This window comes from Mytilus galloprovincialis, chromosome 3, assembly GCF_965363235.1.
Source record: "Mytilus galloprovincialis chromosome 3, xbMytGall1.hap1.1, whole genome shotgun sequence".
Lineage (NCBI taxonomy): Eukaryota > Metazoa > Mollusca > Bivalvia > Mytilida > Mytilidae > Mytilus > Mytilus galloprovincialis.
The window spans coordinates 105193227-105218914 of NC_134840.1; the positions used below are offsets into that span (position 1 = coordinate 105193227).

At 31.7% G+C, this 25688-nt stretch overlaps 1 protein-coding gene across 1 annotated transcript; it reads left to right on the plus strand.

Moving 5' to 3' along the window:
- The first annotated feature begins 842 nt into the window (after positions 1-842).
- On the plus strand, positions 843-22056 carry LOC143069656 (uncharacterized). Its single transcript, XM_076244397.1, has 4 exons — positions 843-908; positions 4155-4247; positions 17254-17536; positions 19907-22056. The coding sequence occupies exons 2-4, from the start codon at positions 4229-4231 to the stop codon at positions 21354-21356; spliced, it is 1752 nt and encodes a 583-aa protein (XP_076100512.1). The 5' UTR covers positions 843-908; positions 4155-4228; the 3' UTR covers positions 21357-22056.
- The last annotated feature ends 3632 nt before the right edge of the window (positions 22057-25688 follow it).

Here is a 25688-nt window from a genome sequence, read left to right on the forward strand (position 1 = left end):
CGGGAGAAATAAGTAAAGTCACGTCTAATCGATATCAACAAAAATAGACTGCACAGTAAAACGGATATTAGTAAAGCCAGATAAGTCAAAGAATAATATAACATGTTATTAAGACGATAAACAACATCAGTACCTAGAATTTCTACTTCAAGACCATCGTGTATTAATTTTAAAAAGTTTATGCGGAATATATACCAACACGGTCTTGGTATCTTCCGTTGAACTTTTTTTTAGAATAAGGACGAGACGTTCTTTGACATACCCCTGGTTCATCAACTCACAGCTTAGACACTGGTGACATTTTACAAAGTCTGAATAGGAGCTGCAACCTCTTTAATACCGAATAAGTTGGGAAATGTGTATCCCATATGCAGGGGAAGTTAGTAAATTGCTACTAAAGTGGGAGAAATTGATAATTACAAAATCAAAATCGTCTCGTTTGTCGTAGATTCTGGTACTGAGATGACTAAGCATGTCAAATTCGAGGTATAAGCTATATATTATATATTAGCAGATTTATTTCTTTTGTTGATACGTTATACGATTTGTAGTTGATAAACGTTATGACATTCTGTGTCAGTTAGTTTTATTTAAATCATTTCGTCTAGATTGTTTTTATTAGCTAATTGCAGTGTTTACTTGTCTCAGTGTTTAAACGGATTATCTTATTAATTATTTCTTCTTGATTAGTTATTATTTTTTTTATATATGTGTGTCTACTAATATGCTTATTATAAACGCACTGTCATTTAGGTCAAGTAGTCTACTGTTTACCTGATTACTGATATAAATGATCAAATTTTACAAATAGTCGTAAATATCAAATAGATGAGATCTTACACCAAAATAGCATCGTAGGAAAAACCCGTAATAAGGTCAGGATTTTGAAATGGGAAGTTGCCTCGAAGGTAATTTGTTTTTATTATGTCAGAAGATTTATATGTTTTTGTATTTTAAGTGAATGTATCTTTATAATCTAAGTAAATAAATTTAAATAATCTAAGAAAATGTATCTTCAACAGAATTTCCTGTGATTAATCATCTTTCCGTAGTCTTCAAAACTTTTAAGGAAGTGAAAGCAGATTTGATTGATCATTTTGAAATTAAAGCATCGAAATTTTTCAATTGTAATTATTATCAAAAATTGTAATTCGAGCAGTAGTAGTTGTAACTGGAAGACAGCAGAATCTCATTTATCATGATATACTTGCAATCGTTATAAACTAATTGACACATAAGTCATCTAGTGTGAATTCCGCCCAGATTACCATATAACAGATATATATATGCCTCAATTTAAAGGGAAACTTCGCAAAAAAACCAAAAATAGATATTATGTCCATTCTATATAGAAATGCTCAAATTTATAGATATTAAAGTTTTATTCCGCTAGATAAGAGATTACCATCGATTTTAAATTTAGAGTATCAATTCTCTGCGTTCCGCCATTTTGTCGTCTTCCCCGATGAAAAATCACGATATGTCTATAAACCACAAAGGACCAAAATTACAGTAACCGATGTAGTCGTAATTGCGTGTCGATATCTTGTCAATCGTACGGTTGTTTTATCTGACAAACTAACTTGATACGGAAAATGTTCTTATTTTTTTTTAAATAACCACAGTCTGTTAATATTGGAATTAGTTAAAAAGTCAAAGTTTAAATCATAAATAAGTGTTCCGTTAAAACTGTTTTCGTAAATCTAATTCGTTTATAATTCTTTCAAGTAATAAATTTTATTCAAATAAATTCGGATCACCAGCATGACTAAAGGTATTACTCCCAAAGGTATTGTGAGGGGTGTGAGGTGACACGTCCAGGTATTCAAGCGATTTCCTGTCGGGCTTGCAAGTTCATGCATCGTTTCACTTCTGTATGTATTGATCAGTGTACACGGCCGATAACTTACAACTCTCCATTTTGAACTATCAGGTGTATAATATACATCTCTGTCTTGCGTGTCCGAAAGTGATATAATATACTAGTCATTACTAAACTCATACGCTTGTTTATAAATAACATAACTGGTGTAAAGAATATTATTTATAAAAAAATAAATAATACAAAAAAAAAAAAAAAAATTTGATAAAATAAAAATCTATTTACATTTTTTTTCCAAGGTTTAATTTGGGAAAATGTAATATATACTCGTTGTCAATAGTAAAGGACAGATTGGAACATACCAGAAATATTGATTTAAAAAAATGTACGCACTTGTCGACGATTCATTTCTACGCCTGGATAGAAAGTTACGGAGCTATATCGCAATTTAAAATATATACATGTATACATTGAACATAAGAAAGAAACATACATTTTGTGTAAATTGGGGTAACAGTTTTGTAAATAGACTAGTCCACGAATGCCAACAGTATGTAATCATCGAATTCGATAGACTATTGTATACCAAAAGAAGAAGAAGAAGAAGAAGAATAAGAAGAAGAAGAAGAGGACCAATTTGATTTAAATACAGGTCGATATAAAAACTTGCTTCGGTTCATCGAAGTTATGAACATAGTAAAATCACAAATGTATATATATCAATTAGATCGTTCTCCAATAAAGGAAGAAATTCGACATCATCACAATTGTTCCGACATTCATGTAAAACATATGCAACTGGACGTACACTAATAAACCCCAAGGGATGTTAATATTTTCTAGGAAAACTTTTGAGTATTAAAGTTTCAAATTGATTTCGGGAATTATTTTCTTTCTTGATATTCAATGACAGCAATTTAAAGAATAAACTGCTTGTCCGCTTTAGGGGTATTCTTGCCAGTTGAACAGACTTATAATTACATTCAAAAATAGGGAAATTAAGATGACATTAAATTCGTTGTCTTTTTTTTAAACATCGTTGGTCAAATAGCTAAAGTATTATTCGTTGTGAGAAGAAGACTATTTTAATATAAGGACGCTCCCGATTATGAATAAATTTGTTTGACGTTTTTCACACTTGAAAATAAATTCTATTCGTAATTTTTCGATTCCATTCCAAGAGGACATCTTTTTTTTCAAATAGCTGAAGTATTCATGCATGCGTTGTGAGATTTAAAATATTTTGATGAGAACATTAATTCCTAAATAGGTAAATAAAGATCGCTTTGGATGGACTAAATTATGTAATTGCAATCTGTTTGAAATATTAAAGGTTGGCGATTTTAATTTAAAAAGGTACAATTTTTAGTTCATACACTCGTGTTTAGAAGGCTATTTTTATTTATAAATTTATTCAATTAAAATAATTCAGTATTTTGTCGTTACAAAACTAATCAGAAGTCATAATTCATTTAAAAGTGAGCTTAATGCAAAATATATAAAAATATACAACAGCTATCCAGTTATTGTGCGACCTTATTTCTCCCGTAAATTCATTTTAATTCTTTTTCTTACATTTCTGTGTCTATAACTATAAGTGACTCCCGTATATAATTCATACGAAATGTTGTTCACACCTGAAATGCTGAACCGTGACGCCTAGGTGTCACTGAATGAAGATCAAAAGATTAGAATTACATAATGCTAATCCTTTAATTACCTTGAGTTTAACTACGCATTCAACATTCACTAAGTGTCCATATTAATACACATTTAATTTCCACAGTACAAGCAAGTGAAAATGTTTTCTGGAATGAAGCAAAAAGTTCAGAATACAAACATGTATTTTTTAATACACTATCGATCGTGTCAGTTTCATATGTTTGTTTAAAGTATTTGAAGAAAAAAAATCATAAAAATGTTCTATTGTATTATTTACTTTAATTACTAGAATTCGTATAAAAAATCCACACATGAATCCTACAATCTAATTTAAAAAGTTGCATGGCTATCACTTACTTTTCTTGGGTTAATAGCTACACCAAAAGTCGTCGATGCGCTTTAAATAGCGTTATTAGATGGTTAACGAACAAGACTTAAATGAGATTAATTTCACTCCCGGCATGCTCAAAGACTTAAACTACGTCACATAAGTCAGGAAGTTTGATAAAATAAAATTAATAATTCCCAATTTTCTCCTTTATTACTTTTCATATCGAAATAAAACTTGGTGAATATGTTTTTTATGGTATTATGAACATAATAAGATGAAAAGTGAAAAATCGCGAATTATCCCTTTAATAGTTACTCATCCACTTATGCATTGTTTCAGAATTGAGAATTTACACAGAAAGTGGTTATATATAGTTACATAGGTAAACCCTATAACAGTGCCGGAGATTGAAGATGGGAAATTTTCTCCAAGGTAAATTTACTTATGTTATGTTTTTGTTTTGAGGGCCATATGAGGGCTATATAGCTTATACAATCACTTGGCGTCTGTCGCCGTAAAATATTTTAAGAATCTTCCCCTCTAAAACTACTGGGTCAAACACCGTTCAACTGAATGTTCCAAATAGTATCTAGTTTATAAAATGTATCCGAAGTTTTAGATCTGTCAACAAACCTGGCCTCAATGGCTAACATTAGTACATAGGGATCAAGTCAAGTTTTTAGCTTATATCTAAAACAAAATATAGCAGTTGAGACAAAAGTGACAAAGAATTAAAGTGAAACATAAGTAAAGATCTATCTGTTTCAGACGAATACGACCATACATTATTTTTGGTTATTATCTTGAATATCATAATAGATAAAGATTAAGTGTAAATGACGAAAATGATAAGCAAATTATGATCTAAAAATAAGTCAAATGATCAAAATAGTCAATTTACTCCTTAGGTATTTGTTATTTTTTAAAAGTTTGTATTTTATTACATTTTTCCTGCAAGTCTGTTACTTTTTAAAAAAATCTTCTTCTCTGAAACCCCTTCGCCAAAAAATTAAAAACTTACATAGAATGTTCCTTGGGGTATCTTGTTTATAAATTGAATTCCGGGATTTAATCCATTCACAATCATGGCGGCAGTTTCTAAAATGAGAACATATGTTCAAATGAAGTGTCTCAAACTTAAGCAGTAAGAGCAAAACTGACAAAGGTGAAAGGGTTTAGATCTATCTGTCAATTAATCTTAAAACCAATAGGACAATTGGGTTACTATTCAGATATAGTTGATTTGTAGGAAAATTTACAGTTTATAGTTATGTTTTTTTTTATTATTAAAGAAAGAGAAAGTGTAAAGAACAAAATTGTTCAACAAGCTATAAATAAGTCAAACGCCTACATCTGAAATTACAGGTAACCGACAAGTCTCTTTTTATTTTTTTTTTTTTTTGGTTTTTTTTTTTTCGTTGGCATATACGTCAATGCCTTTTTAGGCTCACCTGGCCCGTGGGCTTTTCTCATCACTTGTCGTCCGTCGTCCGTCGTCGTTAACTTTTACAAAAATCTTCCCCTCTGAAACTACTGGGCCAAATTTAACCAAACTTAGCCACAATCATCATTGGGGTATCTAGTTGAAAAATGTGTCCGGTGACCCGGCCAACCAACCAAGATGGCCGCCATGGTTAAGAATAGAACATAAGGATAAAATGCAGTTTGAGGCTTATAACTTAAAAACCAAAGCATTTAGAGCAAATCTGACATGGGGTAAAATTGTTTATCAGGTCAAGATCTATCTGCCCTGAAATTTTCGGATGAATTTGACAACCCGTTGTTTGTCCTGATATCTATGATGAGTTTATTTGTTAGTTTGCTGCCCCTGAATTGGTAATTTTAAGGAAATTTTGCTGTTTTTGGTTATTATCTTGAATATTATTATAGATAGAGATAAACTGTAAACAGCAATAATGTTCAGCAAAGTAAGATTAACAAATAAGTTACATGACCAAAAAGGTCAGTTGACCCCTATAGAAGTTATTGTCCTTTATAGTCAATTTTTAACCATTTTTCGTAAATCTTAGTAACCTTTTAGAAAAATCTTCCTCTGAAACTACTGGGCCAAATTAAACCAAACTTGGCCACAATCATCATTGGGGTATGTAATTTGGAAAATGTATCCTGTGACTCGGCCAACCAACCAAGATGGCCGCCTTGTCTAAAAATAGAACATCGGGGTAAATTGCAGTTTTTGGCTTATAACTCAAAAATCAAAGCCTTTAGAGCAAATCTGACAAGAGGTAAATTAGTTGATCAGGTCAAAATCTATGTGCCCTGTAATTTACAGATAAATTGGATAATTGGTTGTTAGGTTGCTGCCCCTTAATTGGTAATTTTAAGGAAATTTTGCCGTTTTTTGTTATTATCTTGAATATTGTTATAGAAAGACATAAACTGTAAACAGAAATAATGAACAGCAAAGTAAGATAAACAAATAAGTCAACATGACCAAAATGGTCAATTGACCCCCTAAGGAGTAATTGCCCTTCATAGTCAATTTTTAACAATTTTCCTAAAATTTGTAAATTTTCACTAACATTTTCCACTGAAACTACTGGGCTAAGTTCATTATTGATAGAGATAATTGTAAGCAGCAAGAATGTTTAGTAAAGGAAAATCTACAAAAACATCACCATCACCAAAACACAATTTTGTCATGAATCCATCTGTGTCCTTTGTTTAATATTCACATAAACCAAGGTGAGCGACACAGGCTCTTTAGAGCCTCTAGTTCGATAACAGTACAATAATCTCATCTTCACAAGTTCTCGATATGAAGTTAGTAATTACCACCTTGTGCAAGTTCAATAAAAAATCGGGGAGGGAAGTGGAAAAGGGGGGGGAGATAAACAACGTAGAAGCAAGACTGTCTTTATTGATTCTAGATATTTAATACACCAAATTCAACTGTTTGATTAACAATCAAAACTCATGGAAAATAGAAAAAAAGATTTTTACTTGAGTAATTTTAGAAGTAAACTATATCGTCACATTTAAATAACGTCATATTACTCGGAACTAACAGAGTTTTTCAAACTAATAAATACACAGGGAAACACTTTCCCTCTTAATGTGACCTTTTATCCAGAAGAGGGACAATATGTCATGTACCTTCCTTATACCACGATGTATTCAGGAAAGGAATGATATTTTATGATAACGGGTTGACGGCTTGCAAAGTATATTAAGCTAAGGATGAAATCACAGGAAACTACTTTGACTTAAACGCTATCGGTTAAAAAAAGATTTATAAACACCTAAAAAATATTGTGCATTTTAGGTTACTAGATGACTTTTATTTTGATTTGTTGCTTAAATTACTGGGCTGAACAGGTATAATGCTTATTTCCATTTTACTCTAATAGTTTGTCTCGGTTGATATCACTGCCTCACTTGGGAAATATTATAGTCGCCATCATGATTTGTTTGACGATTATGGAAGGTCCATTTAACATGGTCATTGATATGCTCCCGTCGTCGTACTTTTACACTGATTTTTTCTAATTCTGAATTTTTCTTGCTACCTGCTTTTTCGTTTACTGTGGACTTTGCTACGGGTGTCGCATTCATATCATGCATATGGAAATCCACCACAGATTAGATCACTTGAAAATTGGACAGAGATTTAGATTTATCATATATTCGGAATATGACATACATCTGGAACCAACCGGTGGTGTGAGTCCTACATATATACATGCGTTCAATAATTTCCTTAGCATTACAATTTTAAGTTACTCGTTACATATGACTGTTAAAAAATCTTTTTTTATTGTAATTATTATATATCTTAGTTTTTAAAGGTACATTGATTATAATTTAATACTCCATACGCGCGTTTCGTCTACACAAGACTCATCAGTGACGCTCAGATCAAAATAGTTATAAAGTCAAATACAGTAAAAAAAATTGAAGAGCATTGAGGACCCAAAATTCCAAAACGTTGTGCTAAATACGGCTATGGTAATCTATTCCTTGTATAAGAAAATCCTTAAAGTTATTAGAAACCAGAGGCAGCAATAGATCACCGATGTTCAATTGTCATAAATCGATTAAAAAGATACAATTTGTTCAAGTGAGAGGAAATTCTAAAAATTCCTAAATTAGCAATAACGTCTAGAAACGCGGCCGATTAAAAACACATTCGACTCGCATCTCTGTGTCAGGCGAGTGTCCCTTGGCTCTGTTGGGGGTGATCATTGTCTATTCAAGTTGACTGAGAATTTTTTACTTTATTAGCGTTCACTGGAAATGAAAGTAGTTAGTATATATCTAGTTGCATCACCTCTTCATATGTTTAGGAAAATGTCTTAAAATCCAATTATTTTACTTGAACTCGTATGCGAGTTTTCGACATTTCTTTTTATTTAATTGTGGAGACAATATTGCTTAACTGGGTATATAATTTCTGGAAATATTTGTCTTAACGATTTGAATCATTTCAAAAAAAGTTGTATTACTGATGTAAAAGGCCATTGGTAAAATTGTTGCATCAACATCATATAATAACATTAAATATGTATTTCATTGACATATGCGTTTATAGTCATGTTAAGCCTTTCTATATTTTTTTAGCATTTTTAAAAGTACAATATTAAAAATATCGAAATCCGAGGAAAATCCAAAAACGAAAGTCAACAATCAAATGGCAAAATCAAAAGCTTAAACACCAAACGAATGTATAACAACTGGCATAATCCTGACTTGGTAGACAATGGTAGATTCAACCTGTATTCATAGCTAAAACTTTTACTTGCAAGACAACTGCATATAGTACGTTATATTGACAAAATTAGTGAGTAACCGAAAACAGCCATTATTGTCATCATGACAATTATTTGTACCCAGCAGCTTAATTCCTGTAAACATGCATTATTTTTCAACTTTTAACTTAAACATATTTGATTTATTCAAAGTAAAATGGAATGGACACAAGTAACCATACTGATGAAGTCCGCTTGAAATAACAATAAATTACAAAACAATATTTATGTGAGCATGTAATAATTCAGAATATTAAATACTTTACAAATCTATTAATTAACAAAAGATGAAATAGTATTAACGTTTAAATTGGTAATGATAATGATGATGATATCGATGACAAGAATACAAAATTTACTATAGCACAATAACACAATAACGGTATGTACAGAGCCACGTCATAGATAACAAAGAAAAAGAAAAGTTGATTTAGGGATTTTGTTCGATGTATTTCTATTTGTATTAATCTGATGACGCCTTTTCAACGGATTTTTATAGTTCATTTTTATGTTGTACTGTTACGCCACTGTCCTAGGTTATGAAAAGTTCGGGATCCCGCTAACATGTTTAACTCCGCTACATTCTGTATGTATGTGCCTGTCCCATATCAGGAGCCTGTAATTTTGTGGTTTGTTGATGTGTTGCATATTTATTTTGCATCCATTTTTTGTACATAAACTAGGCCGTTAGTTTTTTCGTTTGATTTTTTTGGTTTTGTATTTATCTTCTTTTATAGCTGACTATGCGGGATAAGTTTTGCTCATTGTTGAAGGCCGTATCGTGACCTATAGTTGTTAATTCACTTTGGTCTCTTGCAGAGAGTTGTCTTATTGGCAATCATACCATATCTTCTTTTTTTTATATTTAAACACAGCACATAATCAAAACCGAAAGACAAGAATACAAAAATGTTCTATAGCACACAATATAATGACGGGATGTATAACTGCAGAGCCACATCAATTTATATCACCAAAAACAGACTTAACGGGGCTCCTGGGTATAAATCTTTTTTTTCTAATATAGGATTTCGTTATATTTTTTTCTAAATGAACTTTATCATATACTTAAAAGTAAAAATGAAATAAAAAAATAGGGTCACCTTTAACTCACAATCTGCCTCCGGAAGAAGCATACATTTTTGTTAATGTCCTTTTTTCTGTTGAGCTAATAGGAGAAATAGAGGTAATATCAAAATAAAAAAATAACCTTATTACAGAAATCGCTTAAATTTTACAATTATTTAAATTGTGTACAGCTTATTTGAAAACAATAATAAAAAATATAGGTCACCGATAAGTTCAAAAAAATATTTCAAATTTAATTCCAAAAATGGCATTATTCCACCAAAGGGAGATAATTTGGAGCTTTTTCAATGATATAAACATTTTAGAAGTCATCTGGGGCCAAACTGAATCTTTTTTTTTTGGGGTTGATTTTTGTACCATATCATAAAGTAATAACAAATAGTGTAATAAATAAAATTTGTAATGAAAAAATAAAGGTTTAATTTTTGGCTGAAATTTTTGTACCCACGAGCCACCTTAACTGTAAAAGTAATATTCATAATGAGAAATAAAGAATACTATAACACATTATTTAAAATATGTTAAACTCAGTCAGTTACCAAAATCTATACTTCAAGACCACCGTGTATAATTTGTGAAGTTGATACAGAATTTTCATCGACAAGGTTTCATTTTCTCCCGATGAACATTTTTTGAAAAATGACGAGACGTTCTTTGACATACTCAGGGCTCGTTAACTTTCCAAATATACGGCGATAAATGATTAGACAATACTTGAAATATTTGTCTTGCACAATATGTGTAAAATCAAATACTGATTTTATTGATTATTTTTGTTATATATCTGCTATTAAGATCGTTCTCTCCATCACATGTTGATCATTAGTTCTTCATATTATTTCCTAGAATTCAAATGACAAAGTTGGGTTGGACATATATGATAAACAAAACTATGATTTTTTGGTGGTTTTTATAGCGATATCCCAACCATGTATTTATTTTTCGGAAAGGGGACGGGGTATATATTCACGTATGTTACGTACATGTACCTGTTCATGACATTCAATTTGAAAAATTCGAGACGAAAGGGAATTACTCGTAATCAAAACATTGATTGAGTATATAACCAAATTGAAAATAGTAAAGGAAATGTACCAATTTGTTGTCCATTTGATGTGTTTTATCATTTGATTTTGCCATTTGATTAGGAAAAACCGTTTTGAATTTTCATCGGAGCTCGGTATTTGTGTGATTTTACTTTTTTTATATATATATTTATATAAAAAGGGCATTTGCTTGTTATTTATGTGAACGCCGAAGTGCTTACTACTGGGATAGTGATACCCTCGGGGACAAAACGTCCCCGAACAGTGTCATCGACCCAGTTGTGTAAATCGTTATCAAAGCTAGCATGCTTATGAGTTAGTACGCAAGACGTGTATGAAAGGTCGTTCATGTCAAAAACCCGATAAAATAACGCGTTAACATTTAACGCGATAAAATCCCATTTAACACGATAAATACATTTTTAACGCGTTATTTTATTATTTAACGCGTTAAGCACAAAACTACAAAAAATTACCGAAAATACTTTCTTCTTTCGCCACAACTAAAATTTAAGGCGTCAGATTTTACTCGAAACTTACTAAATGAAATTGGAACATGTGTCATAACTTTATCAATTAACGCGATAAAGTTTATTGATTTTCAGCACATTTTTGATATCATCGTCATTAATTACTTATCGCGTTAAAATAAAAATTAACGCGTTAAATGAAGGTTTAACCTCTTAAAAGAGGGTTTAACGCGTTAAAAGAAGGTTGGGTTTAACGCGTTAAAAGAAGGTTACCGCGTAAAAAGATAAGAAAAATGCAACTTTTACGCGTGACAAGCATTTTTAACGCGTTAAATGCAACTTTAACGCATTAAATGCAACTTTTACGTGTTAAATGCAACTTTAACGCGTTAAATGCAACTTTAACGCGTTAAATGCAACTTTAACGCATTAAAAACAACTTTGACGCGTTAAATGCAACTTTTACGTTAAAACAACTTTAACGCGTCAAATGCAACTTTAACGCGTTAAATGCAACTTTAAGTTTAAGGGCCAAGTTAGCTTTTCTCATCACTTGGCGTCCGTCGTCTGTCGTCCGTCCTCGTAGTCGTCGTCGTTAGGTAGCACTCCACAGTTAGAAAATAAAATTAAAAATGAGCCACAAAATGTTTTATCATCTCCTATTCCTGGATTTCTAATACATTAACCTAACTGTTTGTGTTGTACATGTGCATATGTATGTAATCAGTATATTCCATAGATTTGATTTTCAAAAGTTAAAAGAGTGAAAATTAATTCCTTTTATGTGTATCCATGGCAACATTCTGCATTTATTTACCATAAAATATTGCAAAAAGGGGGGTGGACATGTCACATATGCCCTCAAAATTTGGATCAAACTAGAATTTCAATGCCTTTGAGTGATACCTTTTTAGAAACTGTTTTCATAAATCTTTCTAATGATCAAATAAAAAATGGGTGTCTTTCGCCTCATTTTTTCGTAAAATCCAATCACAAAGTTCGTGCGATAAAAAGTTGGAAAAAAACATTACAATAATTGCCGGACCAATGTATGGTAGGGACATTCAAATACGGACTGTCATACAGAAAATAGCCTATATTACATACATTACATAATCTTGATGTTCATATAAACCCAATACAAAGGCTATTTTAATACTCAGCTATCCAAAAATGAATTTTATTGCACACTAGCTCTCATATTTGAAAAATCCACAGGGGCCAAAATGCGAAACTACACACCTAACTGTGGAGTGCTACCTTAACCTTTTGCATTTGTACTTCTTCTGGAGAACCACGGAATGGAATAGAACCAAACATGGCATGAATGTTCCTGATGAGGTGCTGACCAAGTGTTGTTACTTTGTAGCCGATCCATCATCCAAGATGGCCGCAAGCGAGGGACTTAGTTTAACATAGGTCCCAAGGGAAATACATACAAATGTCTTCTTTTAGAAAACCGCAGAACAGAATGCAATATTAAACCAAAAAATCTTTTTTTATACGTTTTCAAAAACCCAAGTAGAGTCAGGTGAGCGATACACATGCAGGCTCTTGAGAGCCTCTAGTTTTTCATTTGAGCGTCATTAATGAGTCTTATGTAGACGAAACGCTCGTCTGACGCAAATACAAAATTTCAAAACTGGTATCCATTATGAATTTATCAGCTAGCAATCATGTGTAAATTGTGAAAATATTTTTTTAAAAAACAAGAGGCTTTTAAGAGCAGGCATCCAGAATCTAGTAAACCATGCCCAATAAGGTAATGAATCTGTGCCAAAAGGAAGAGGATACCTAATTGATATCCATTGGGGAAAGAGGATGTTATTCTTGATTTTTACTACTTACTAAGTAGGGTTTTTTTTTTGTTTGCCGCGCAATCATTTATTTTCGACAATTTTTCCTCTAAATACTGCGTTGTTCTGTAATATGGCATGTATGGAGAACCGATTATTTATCCCCCCTTAAAATGGGCGCTATAATTAATGCCCTACCTGTAAAGCTGAAAGAGACTTTCCGTCCGTTTCTCTCTCTGTTATCAGTCCTGATTTTTGTTCAAGGTTATGATTGTCTTTCTGATATTGTTTGACTCTAACCCCATTGTTTTATTTTGTATTTACATTGAGTCATAGATCAAATTTATTCGTTCAGTGTATCTTCATTAGTTATTTTAATATATCATTTGATTGAGTAAAGCCATTTCAGTTGATATTTTAAAGTGTGTCTTTCTACGTTGTGATATCACACTATTGTTTCAAGTTGGATAAAGGTTGGTGCCTATTAAAACGTTTTAACCCACTGCATTTGTTTGCACCTGTCCTAAGCCAGGTACCTGGTAACGTGGTTGCGTTTGTTGATGTGCTTCATAAGTGTTTCTCATTTTCTTTTTATAGATTAGACCGTTGGCTTTCCTGTTTGAATGGTTTTACACTAGTCTTTTTTAAGACCCTTTATACCTTGCTGATCGGTGTGAACCAAGGCTACAAGTTGAAGGCTGTAATTCATTTCCGAGTGTGCTAAAATGTTATCGTCTTCCTTGGTGTCATCTTCTTGTGTTTGTGGTGGTTTTTTTCATTTGCAGCACTTGTTTTTGATAGTATGTTGTTCAAGATACCTGTTAGAACTTGTATGGTTTTCAGTTAACAAACCGTGTTTGCTATTTTGAAATCTGGTTTGTTAAAGAGAATAGTTCAATTATGAGAGGAAGACGAAATGTAATATCTTCATTATCCCCCTCGTCTGTAATGTCCAGGACACCACGATACTCCAAAAAATGCGAACAGATCATTGTATTCGTTAGCAACATTATTCAATAACTCCATCCAACGATTTTTTAACGCGTTAAAGGATGTTTTATCGCGTTAAACAATGTTTTAACGCGTTAAAGGATGTTTTATCACGTTAAACGATGTTTAATCCCGTGAAACGATGTTTAAATGCGTTAAATGATATTTTAACGCGTTAAATGATGTTTTAACTCGTTAAAGTAATGTATCGTAGCAACGTAATTGTGTTGAATTTAACGCGTAAATTTAACGCGTTAATGTGATTCATTATGACACATGTGGCCAGTGCGACGGGTATTTAAACGCGATAAACGTCTTTTTTGACCTACGGGTTAAATCCCAAACTGGATCATTGCAAAGTTTAACGCGTTAAGTTTATTGATTTTTTAACGCGTTTAAACTGTATTCATCGCGTTAAATGTGATTTTATCGCGTTAAATGTTAACGCGTTATTTGATCGGGTTTTTGACATGATCGGCCTTTCATAGACGTGTTCCGTCTACATAAGACTCATCAGTGACGATCGGATATAAATAGTAAGAAAGTCAAACAAGAACAAAATTGGAAAGCATTGGTAACCCTAAATTCCAAAACGTTGTGCTAAAGACGGTTAAGGTTAACTTTGCCTGGGATAAGAAAATCCTTAGTATTTCGAATAATTCAACAACTGTCATATTCCTGACTTGGTTACATACTTTGGTCACTTATAGCGTAACTGGTCTGGTTTTATTATAGGATTTAACGCTTTTTTAAAGGAATTTATTGGTGTATAAACTCGACCAATTAACTCACAAACATGATATGTTTGTGAGTGACTTTGTCCAGTTTATACACCAATAAATTCCTTTAAAAAGGCGTTTAATCCTTATAATTCTTTAAAATTGGAAATAGGGAAAATGTGTTTCCACACTCGTAACCTCTATCCCACGTAAGTTGTATACTTGTGACAATGAATATGCCTGGCGCATGAATTTATTTGTTGGCTTACGCAAAAATATATACTCAACGAATTTTGCAATCTGATAAAAATAAGCTACAAAAACTTTTATTATCATTCAAACGAATCTTTTTGATTTTGTTATTTTATTTAACGATTAACGTGCACTGAAATAAATTTTGTTAACGTCGGTGTTATTATCGCCGCCATCCTGTTTACATTGGTTACGAAAAGAAGTTCGGTCAACGTCGTCTATCGAAAAATAACCAACGTCAAGATCAACTACCGGAAGTCCTCTCGACTAATCATATCAACGTATTCCCTAATATGCAAATCATATAAGAATTATACTAATATGAATCATAACCTACTCTGATATCAACTTCATGCCAAATTCAGTTTCAAATATATTGATGAACTGTTTGCATCTTATATATCCCAATCATTTTGAGAATGATTGCATTATTTAAATGAAAAGATGGATTTTAAATGTTTAGTTTCGTTGGGTTCCTTTTTTTTTTTTGACGGAGAGGATGTTGTACTCCTCATGATATGAATGAAAACATTAGAAATAAGAAAAACAACTTAAAAAAAGAGGGACAATTCAAGATACCAAAGGTAGCACTACAGTCTAACAATGAATTTTTGAAGATATTTTTTTATCACATAATTTTTGAAGTAAGTATTATTCTGCACAGTTTGTAAAAATCCCAAAGTCATTATCATATCACAACAGGGAGTAAATTGAAATGAACTTATGAAAATAAAAACACATGTAATTAATCTAAATATATGATCATTTGGGAGGAGCTATTATGTCAATCATCTGTTGATACCAGTGTTCAGCTGGTAATCCCTGACCACAAGATAAATATCTCATTACATTGCAACAAAACTAATTTATGAAACATGGAAGTTTAGAACAGAGAAAACGAAAAAGATATGAAAAGATAAAAATCTAAAGGGAAAAATCTACCAATGAAAATGAAAAAAAAATATGGAAAAGAGTGTAAAAGTATCTTTGAAAGCCTCTGACTGCTTGTATAAAATTCTCGTCTTTGGTCTTCTACAATTAAAAACAATTTGAATATAAAAAAGAAGATGTGGTTTGATTGCCAATGAGACAACTGTCCACAAGAGACCAAAATGACACAGACATTAACAACTATAGGTCAAGCATATAGTAAAGCATTTTATCTAATTCAAAGTCTATATAAAAAAAAATTCTATAAAACTCGAAAATCATGTTGGACAGTCTATTTTTAAGAAGTGAATAGTCTTGAACATTTTATGGACATGTCTTTTGATGCACAATATTAATATTCTAGCTAATTTCAGTCATCATGGCATATCAAATTTCTTTTTAAAATTCAAAGGAAAATTATCTTTTATAGTGAGAATAATGATGTTAAGTATTAATTATATGCAGCTGGTCAATCCTGTTATTCTCTTATCTAAGACTGTCTGGAAAGAGCTTTGTCTTTATTCAATTACTACATCACAGATGTTGGTCAAATGCCAAGTTAGTGTTCTACAGTGCACACAAAATGCAAATTTTACAGCATTAGAGCATCAGAGACACAAGATGTGTGACTCTATTGGTATAGCAATTGTGTCAGAACCCTTCTGGGGTGTTCACAGTGGATGTTTTGTATTAATGTGTCATTTATATAGGGTTCTTAAGAGGAAATTTAGTTTTACGGTCATTTCTCAGAACAATTTTTCATGAGAATTGTAAGGAAAAATGTATATAGAAACTTTATGGGTATCCCCTTTGACTTGACTTTGATATATGTGATTGAATGGAGTATTTTCTACAATACCATGTCCCAGTTTTTTGATAATTTGTGTCTAAATGAATTTATAGGTCTGCAAAAATGAAAGGTGAATTGAGATTTGGCATCCAGCAGTAAAAACAATATATCTTCTTACTGGATGCCTATATCAAAAATATGAGACACGTTTTGTAGATTGTGAATGTTTGATTAAAGAGATGAAAACAATTTTTTACTACCATTTGATCTGAATGTGCCATTTATATCCAAGTTGGAAGACCACTTTCTTGGCAATTAATGAGCTATATTTTGAGATTAATCATACAAAAGAATAAATATATTTATAGATTAAGAAAGAGTTATATTTGAGCTTTAAAATGAGTTAGAGAATTTAATAATCCATTGAGTAGTTTTGGAGAAATTAATCTTTAAAAAATGTTGGTTGGAGTCAGAAAATTCTGACTGTAGTGCTACCATAATACGGTACTTATGCATTTCTATTTATGTAAGCCATATATAACAATTTGGTTACAAACTAAAATGATAAAAAAATTATTTATTTCTAGCATTCTTTAGACAGCATTCAAATGAGTATGTATCGCCTACAAGAAACAGTGATTGTCTCTCGGACAGTCAGAAGAATGCGACAGATAAGATAATTAAAAACGAACGGTTGGTGTGTGCACCCATCTGCACACCAGAGATGTTAGCATTCTTAAGACAACATTCAAATGAGTATGTATCGCCTACAAGAAACAGCGATTGTCTCTCGGACAGTCAGAAGAATGTGACAGATAAGATAATTCAAAACGAAGAGTTGCTGTGTGAACCCATCTGCACACCAGAGATGTTAGTGCAAGTATTTTATCCTTTTGACTTTTATAAAAGTAGTGTTTAACTCATCTGTCATTCAAGTTATAGCTATAACGTGAAATGAGTTATCAGCCAGCAAAATGGGTTTGCCTTCGAATCAAAAGAATTCCAAAAAGCTTCATTTGAACAGTCAAAAAGATAGTTAGTCAAAATGAAACCATTCTTTGTTTTTTTATGATGTTTTATTTATTTGATTCACAAAAACAGATGAGTTACATTTTTGGTTTGTAGAAATCTTCTATGACGTTATGATCAAAGCTTATTGACGCTAATTACACGTGTTATTTGTGGTGTGGTCTTTTTAGAATGTATACTAAAGTATAGAGGTTCAAAATTTTTAATTTTAGTTTTAATACAATCATAACTAATAATAGTTTAATTTCTAAAGGTGGATGGGGGATCTAGATTAAAATCCATAGAATGTTTTTATCATTTGTCAAAATGTAGTTTTTATGATGCTTTTTTTCCTAAATATGATATTAAGTATGGGTCACCGGACTTTTTTTCACGCTACAGGTTGTGCATAATTGTCAGATTTTGCATAGGTTATGCATGACATATCTAATTTTGTGTAATGAAAAGAAATCTACAATAGGATTCTAAGATAAAATGTGAGAAAATAGCTCTGTTACCAGGCTTTCAGATAAGTGATAGAAAAGCTTGGTTCACCGGACTTGTTTTCTTGTTACATATTAAAAAGGTATATTCACAAAACTTATAGTCCAGTCAAACTAAAATTTTACCTCAAACTAATTGCAACAGAAAATGTTATAGTTCTAATCTATAGCATTATGCCCTAAATATACACAGAAAAAAGTCCACTTAAATCTAAATCGAGGAAAACTCAAAATCAGCATTTTTAATTTCCTATGGAATTTAACATTGACAGGGGAGATAACTCCCGCAAAAATGAGTCTTTTTGTCAGTTTTTATTTGTTAATTTTCTTGAAATTTATGTAAAGTATGACACTTTGATGGGGTAATAAGTTAGTATTTGACTAAATTATATAATCTTCTGCTCCTGAAATGTACAAAACCGAAGTTTTATGGGTATTTTTATTTTTTTGTGTGCATTTTTCATTAAAGAAATTGCAGATTTGTGACCACAATGAAAAAATAATGTGAAAATTTGGTATTGTTTATATCTGTATATTATATTTATTCATCATCTTTCTAGTCTAAAGAAACTTTAAACCACAAAAAAAAGAATACATACTTAAATATTTTTATTAAATTTGAGATTCTTTACCTTGACATGTTAACAAATTCAATAAATGGTCAACTAATGAATTACGAAATCTAAATTATAGCTTGATAAAAGATATGTAAACCATTTTAGAGTTGTTTTTTATACTCTAACGACCGCTAAAAAATTAAGAATCAATACATTCAGATGAATAGAAGCGGTTAATTTATAATTTTGTATCAATTTTTATTGATATTTCTGCCTTTTTGCAAGAGTTATCTCTTTTTTCAATGTAAATCTCCATGAAATTTTAAATCATGATTTTTTTAGTCTTCCTCAAGTAAGATTTGATGGGACTTTTTTTATGTGTATATTTGGGGTATAATGCTAAAGATTAAAACTTAAAAATCTTCTGTTGCAATTATTTTCAGGTTAGGGTCAAATTTATGCTAGATTGACTGGACTATTATTATAAAAATTACTTTATCTGAGTTATTTCCCTTACTATCCAAGTTATCTCCCCTTAACTTGCAGAGTTGGAAAAAAATAATCAATTGTTTGCACCTGTCCTAAGTAAGGAATCTGATGTTGACTTGTTGTTTGTTAATGTGATATTTTTTCTTGTTTCTCGTTTTTTATATACCGTTGGTTTTCCCCTTGGAATGGTTTTGCACTAGTAATTTTGAGAGTATGGCTTGCTGTTAGGTATGAGCTAAGGATCCGTGTTGAAGACCGTATTAAGCCCTACGATTATTTACTTTTATACATTGTAACTTTGATGGAGAGTGTGTATTATTGGCGTGTATACCTCATCTTCTTATATCTACAGACAAAAAATATGTTTTTAGAATGAAAACAGCCATAGATATAAGAAAACACACAATTTTCTATATTGATATCGAAAGTCTTACACATGAATCGTATAGTTTACTTCTCTCAAAATTTGCACATTTCATTAAAAATCTTGACCAGTTATCAGTACTTCAAAATCCAAGATTGAACAGACACCAGGTCCTCTACCTTCTTATTTAGCAATTGTGGATTTGTTTTCGTCCTGAATATGTATGACATATTTGACACTTTATGTTAGGCAAACAAAAAAACAAAGTGGTATAAGGTTCCAGTAATCTATTAATTGTTATACATTTTTTTTCGTACAGAGTACCATGTAATAAAAATGATGTCTTCAAAACATATCTCAATATTACCGTCGAGGAGAAAAGAATAAAAGAATGGGAAGCACAAAAGAACTGTGATATAGAAATAACGTGCGGTGAATTTAGAACCAATGCGCATAGTGTAGTTTTGTCAAGTGTTTCTGATTACTTTAAAGCCAATACAAAATTTAACAAGCACAAGTGGAGTATTTCCCTCAATGAAGAATTTGTCTCCTCGGATGCGTTAAACGATGTCATAAACTTTGCATATACTGGAAGACTTGAAATAAGTACTAACAGACTACAAGATGTTATTGCAACCTCTTCATATCTCCAAGTCACTTTTATTTTGGACGCGTGCGAAAGACGTTTGATAAAAAATGTCGACTTCTCCGGTGCCATTTCTCTATTTCCCTTTGCTATTCGTTTTGACCTCACCAATTTGATCGATTGTATAATTCAGTGTTTATCGGAATATTTTGAAACATATGTTGATCAAAATGCGTTTTGTAGCCTTTCTAATGACGAGTTCAAGCTCCTATTGATGCACAAGAATCTGTCTGTTTTCCGTAAAGGGATTCCAGTCGATAATCCTGAACTTCATATCCTCGAAGCTGTTGGTAAAACATTAACAAAAAATCAAGTAAATGATATACAATCTGTAAAAGATATTCTTAGTGCTATTCGGTTTTCAGAAATACCCAAAGTAGATCTTACTTATTTATATAACAGTTACCATGCTTTTATGACATTGGATGAAATCTCTTTCTTACATTTGAAGAACAACGTTCTTCGAAAAAGAGAATTTTCACAGACTATGAAAGGTTTAGAAAATTCAAAAGCTTGTGCAAAAAATCCTCATCACAAATTACCAGATCAATTTAAGTTTGTGAGATATTTCGAGGAAATTTTAGACATTAATGATCGACCTAAAAAGATTGGGTTATGGATTACACGATGGGAAGGATATATCGATATTGGGGGAATACAAATAGAGTATAAGAGCGGAAAAAGTGTACTTCATGGTGTCCGACCAAAAGCTAAACACTCCATTTTATCAGAACATGAATTTGAACTTGATGAGGCTGAAGTCATAACAAACATCAATCTAAGAGCAGGTATGCTTTTAGATAGCATATCTTTTGATACGAATTATGGTCGTACATATGGACCGTATGGTAGTAATGGTGGAAATCCGTCATCTTCATTTCCTTCACAAAAACGTGGTTATTTTCATTCTTTCAGAGGAATTGTATTGAAAGGGCGATACGATCACTTTATTGCTAACATTGAATGTGCATGGGTTGTGTTCAAAACACACAATACGGACAACGACAGACTAATGAATGAAAGTTCCAAACTTTTACCTTGCGTATCTTTAGCACAAACTATAAAGTCGAGAAAAAAATATCAGTGCATTTTACACGCAGATAGTTTAGCCTTCAAATTTTAAATGTATTTTGTGTTTTGTATTTTTAATGTTGTTTAATGTGAACTTTTTTGGATACTTATAAGATTTTGAAGATATAGAACAAGAACGTTTTGGTTGTAAAGACTTATTGTAAATGGATGACTCCGGTAAGAATATTAGAGTGAAATGAGTATGTCTCATTGTATTCGATCAAAAGCAGAACACTCCAATGCATCGGAACACGAAGTTGAGCATGATTAGAATTGTTAAAACAAACAATTTAAAATAATTTTGACGTTGCATGATCATTGACAGCATAGTATTCCTTGTGAATTATAACGAAATATGTCTTGTACCGCCACTTGGTTGGATTACTCCTGATATCATAAATATGGTTGACAATCATAGTCTTTCGCAAAATCTTTCCATCATCGGTGATTACTGGCATTTTTCAAATGATTTTTTTGACACTTTTAGTATAATACGGGTTTTTTTGCATTAAAATAGGAACATCAGTACAGATAAACACATGCAGATTTTGTAAAAGGAATATCTTTAATATTCTAGTATGCTCGTACCGAATCAGACTTATTACCGGATTTGTATGTTTGTATGAGCAACACAAACAGGTGTCTTAACCTCCAGGAGCACCTGCAGTCTCCTAATCTTAAGTAGAGTTCGTGTTGCTCTGTGTTTTGTTTTCTTCATGTATGATATGTTTTGTTAAATATTGTTTGTATGTTGTTCTTTTTCTTTTTTAGCCATGGCGTTGTCATTTAATTTAGATTTATGAGTCTGAATGTCCCTTCGATATCTTTCGCCCCTCTTGTGTTATCTTATCAATACTTTATGAGTTAAGAAAAAAAATAGGTTTTTGTTTTGCTGCATACTTATCTTATTTAAAAATCATCGTTGATTTTTTTTTCATGAAAATTGAAATAATTTGTCTTCATTCTGTATCAAGTCAATGACATTTAAAAAAAAGAGTCCAGGGACTCGTTTCAAGCTATAATCAAAATCACTCGAAAATGCACATTTTATAAAAAAGAAGATGGTGTATGATTGCCAATGAGACAACTATCCACAAAAGACCAAAATGACACAGACATTAACAACTATAGGTCACCGTACGGCCTTCAACAATGAGCAAAGCCCATACTGCATAGTCAGCTATAAAAGGCCCCGATAAGACAATGTAAAACAATTCAAACGAGAAAACTAACGGCCTTATTTATGTAAAAAAAATGAACGAAAAACAAATATGTCACACATAAACAAACGACAACCACTGAATTACAGGCTTTTCCCGATGTTTGACGTCTCGAAAAAAATAACATATTACGCTAGCAACGGTATAACCTCCTTTGAATCTGTAGCGTACTTCCTTAATTGCATTTCCATGTGTTGGCATCTATGTATTTGTTTACAGTTTATAAAGTCTTAATGTTGAATTATCATAACGATGTCAGTGTATATTTTCATATACCATGCATACGCATCGCATATCTCATCTTCATAAGTAAATAAGTACTATTTCGGAGTTCAGATATAATACCAAAACTATTTAAACAGAAAAAATCCACATCATAGTCGAGTAATGAAAATTGGAAGTTATCATAAACAGCTGCATAACAATGCATAACAATATTATAAATTATTAAAGGCAACAATAGTTAACCGATACTCAAATCCCGAAAAGTGATATGCAGTTAAACTACCGGGCTTGTAATGGTATATCCCTTAAGACAATACTGTTTATCGGCAGATATTCCGATCCGCAGGTATCATTGATTGTCGAGACAGACATATTTGGTAGAGTAATTATGCGTAGTTCCTTGGACAGGTGAAATAAACTACATGCTTGATGAAATGTTTTTAACACAATAAATAAAACAAATATGGTTAAGATATACAGTTTCTACCTATACTACCTGATTATCTACAATTAATCATGCAGTATAGTATATACTACATGAACAGTGTTTGGGTAATCAATTTCTGCTGAAAACATGCCCATGTATGAGATAACACTTGAACATTGCCCATTATGTATTCTATCAAATATGAATTTCATTGATACTTATGTTTCTAGTCATTTTAAGCCCTTGCCAAATTTAAAATCATGATAATTTACAGTAGTTGATTTTAAGATAATACTTAAAAAGGACGTCTTTCATATATATATATATATATATATCTCATTATTGTTAAAACTTTTGTCACCGAAGAAGGCCATTTGTTGAGCCGAAATATTTGCAATTATTGTATAATTTATATCATCTGTTCAGTTTTTCCATCTTTGTGCAATGATATTCAACACTTTTTAGTGTTTTGTTTTCCATCTATTTATCGGTATTGTTACACAATCTTTCAGACTCATATATATATATATATATATATATATATATATTTTATATCAATAGAATTTTTTTTTATTTTATTTATTTTGACAATTTGATATGTTTCGTTAAGATGATTTGTCCTTTTCCACTTTTGATTTTTTCTTCTTTCACCATCTTTTTAAAATGCATTGTTTGATTGGAATATATGCTATTACAAAACTGAATGAAATTCTTGTAGCAGAATTCTAAACCTTTCGGAACTAAAATCCGAGATTAAGAGGCAATACTCGATATAAAATGTGACTTTACTTTTATACAGCATAGTTTGACCCAGTTTAGGAGATGGTGCCACGATAATACAGAAGCATAGTCTAAAATCCCACAGAAAACTTAACGTCCGCAAATTCTCAGACTTAACATTACGGGCTAAATTTCAGACGAAGTATATAAAATACCCATGCATTTTATCCGTTCTAAAAACTGTCGTCATGTAGCCATGCATCGATCTGTTGATCACAATTAAGGTATGCTAGAATGAATTTTTGTCCGTTAATAGTAATTTTGTTGAGATTGGTTGTTCAAATAACAGTTTACGTTGCAGAAGACACTTACCTTAACGACGCACCAATTTTCCCTTCTTCATGAGTTCAAGCGGTTGCATCATTAAAAATAAAATTGAAAATAAAATGGGGAATATTTCAAAGAGACAACAACCCGACCAAAGAGCAGCCGAAGGACACCAATGGGTCTTCAATACAGCGGGGAAATTCGGCATCCAGAGGTGGGCCTCAGCTGGCCCCTAAATAAAATTATATGCTAGTTCAAAATCTGTTTCCTACATTGGTTTGACTCTTTCTGTTCGAAATTTGGACATCGTTATCATTAAGGGTTCTGTAGAAAAATATCCTATTGCATTGAAGAAAGATTGCTTGAAATCAAAAATAATTTTGTAAACTAGCTTTTTTCCACATTTGATTTAGACCCTTAAAAAAGACACTGAAAATCTCGGATTTATGTACCGGATGCAAAATCAACAAAAAAAATCCTTACAAAGAACGTATTATAACAGGATAGTCAAAATGTTCGGTGAGAGGGGCGAAAGATACCAGAGTCAGTCAAACTCATAGATGGAAAATAAACTGACAACACCATGGCTAAAAAGGAAAAAGTTCATAGTTTTTTACCAAAACTGTTACCAATGACCTACCTGCTACAGCTTAAACCGTAGCGTACCATGATGATAATTATATCTATACGAACGGTGTTTCATATCGATAAGTATTCTTTTATTGCATTTAAGAATAATCTAATAAAACATCCATACAGTGCACTATTATTTCGTTTATATTAGTGAGTAAAATATCGTTTTTCTTGATCGGATTCATTACTTTGTTTAAAGGTTAAATCATGTTGTTTAATGAATATCAATTTTGTAATTGCCGATTTAAACATTTTTACCAGGTGAGTAACTTATTTATTTATGGAGTAACGAGAATCTTTTTAATTGAACATTTTATATTGGTTTATTTGTTGATGAATAGGTGGTGTTTTAATGCCACTTTTGGGCTATTTCGTTGCGGCAAGTTTTCTTGTTTATTGGTTTAGTGCATCCACATGGACAGGGATCGAACTTACAATCTCAGTTTTGACTGGCTAATGATTACAGTAGTAGATTTACTTAGACCACTTTGTCACAATGTCATAAGATCTGTAGCTAATTTTATATGTTTTTTATTTATTTTTAAAATTGAACATTGAAATACTCGTACTGTTGCGTGTTTTAATAAAAGTAAAGAGATTTTGTATGATTGACAATGATACAACTATCCAACAAAGTTTAAAGAGGTGAATGTGAGCAATTAAAGCCAATCGTAGGGCCTGCAACCACGAGAAAACCAATACCCTTTTTCGGCTATAAAAGACTCCTACATTTAAAAGAAATTGAAACAATTCAATTAAGAAAACTAACGATCTAATTAATTGCATCCCTCATTCCTAACAACAAAAATAAGATCACACAAATAATGAACTC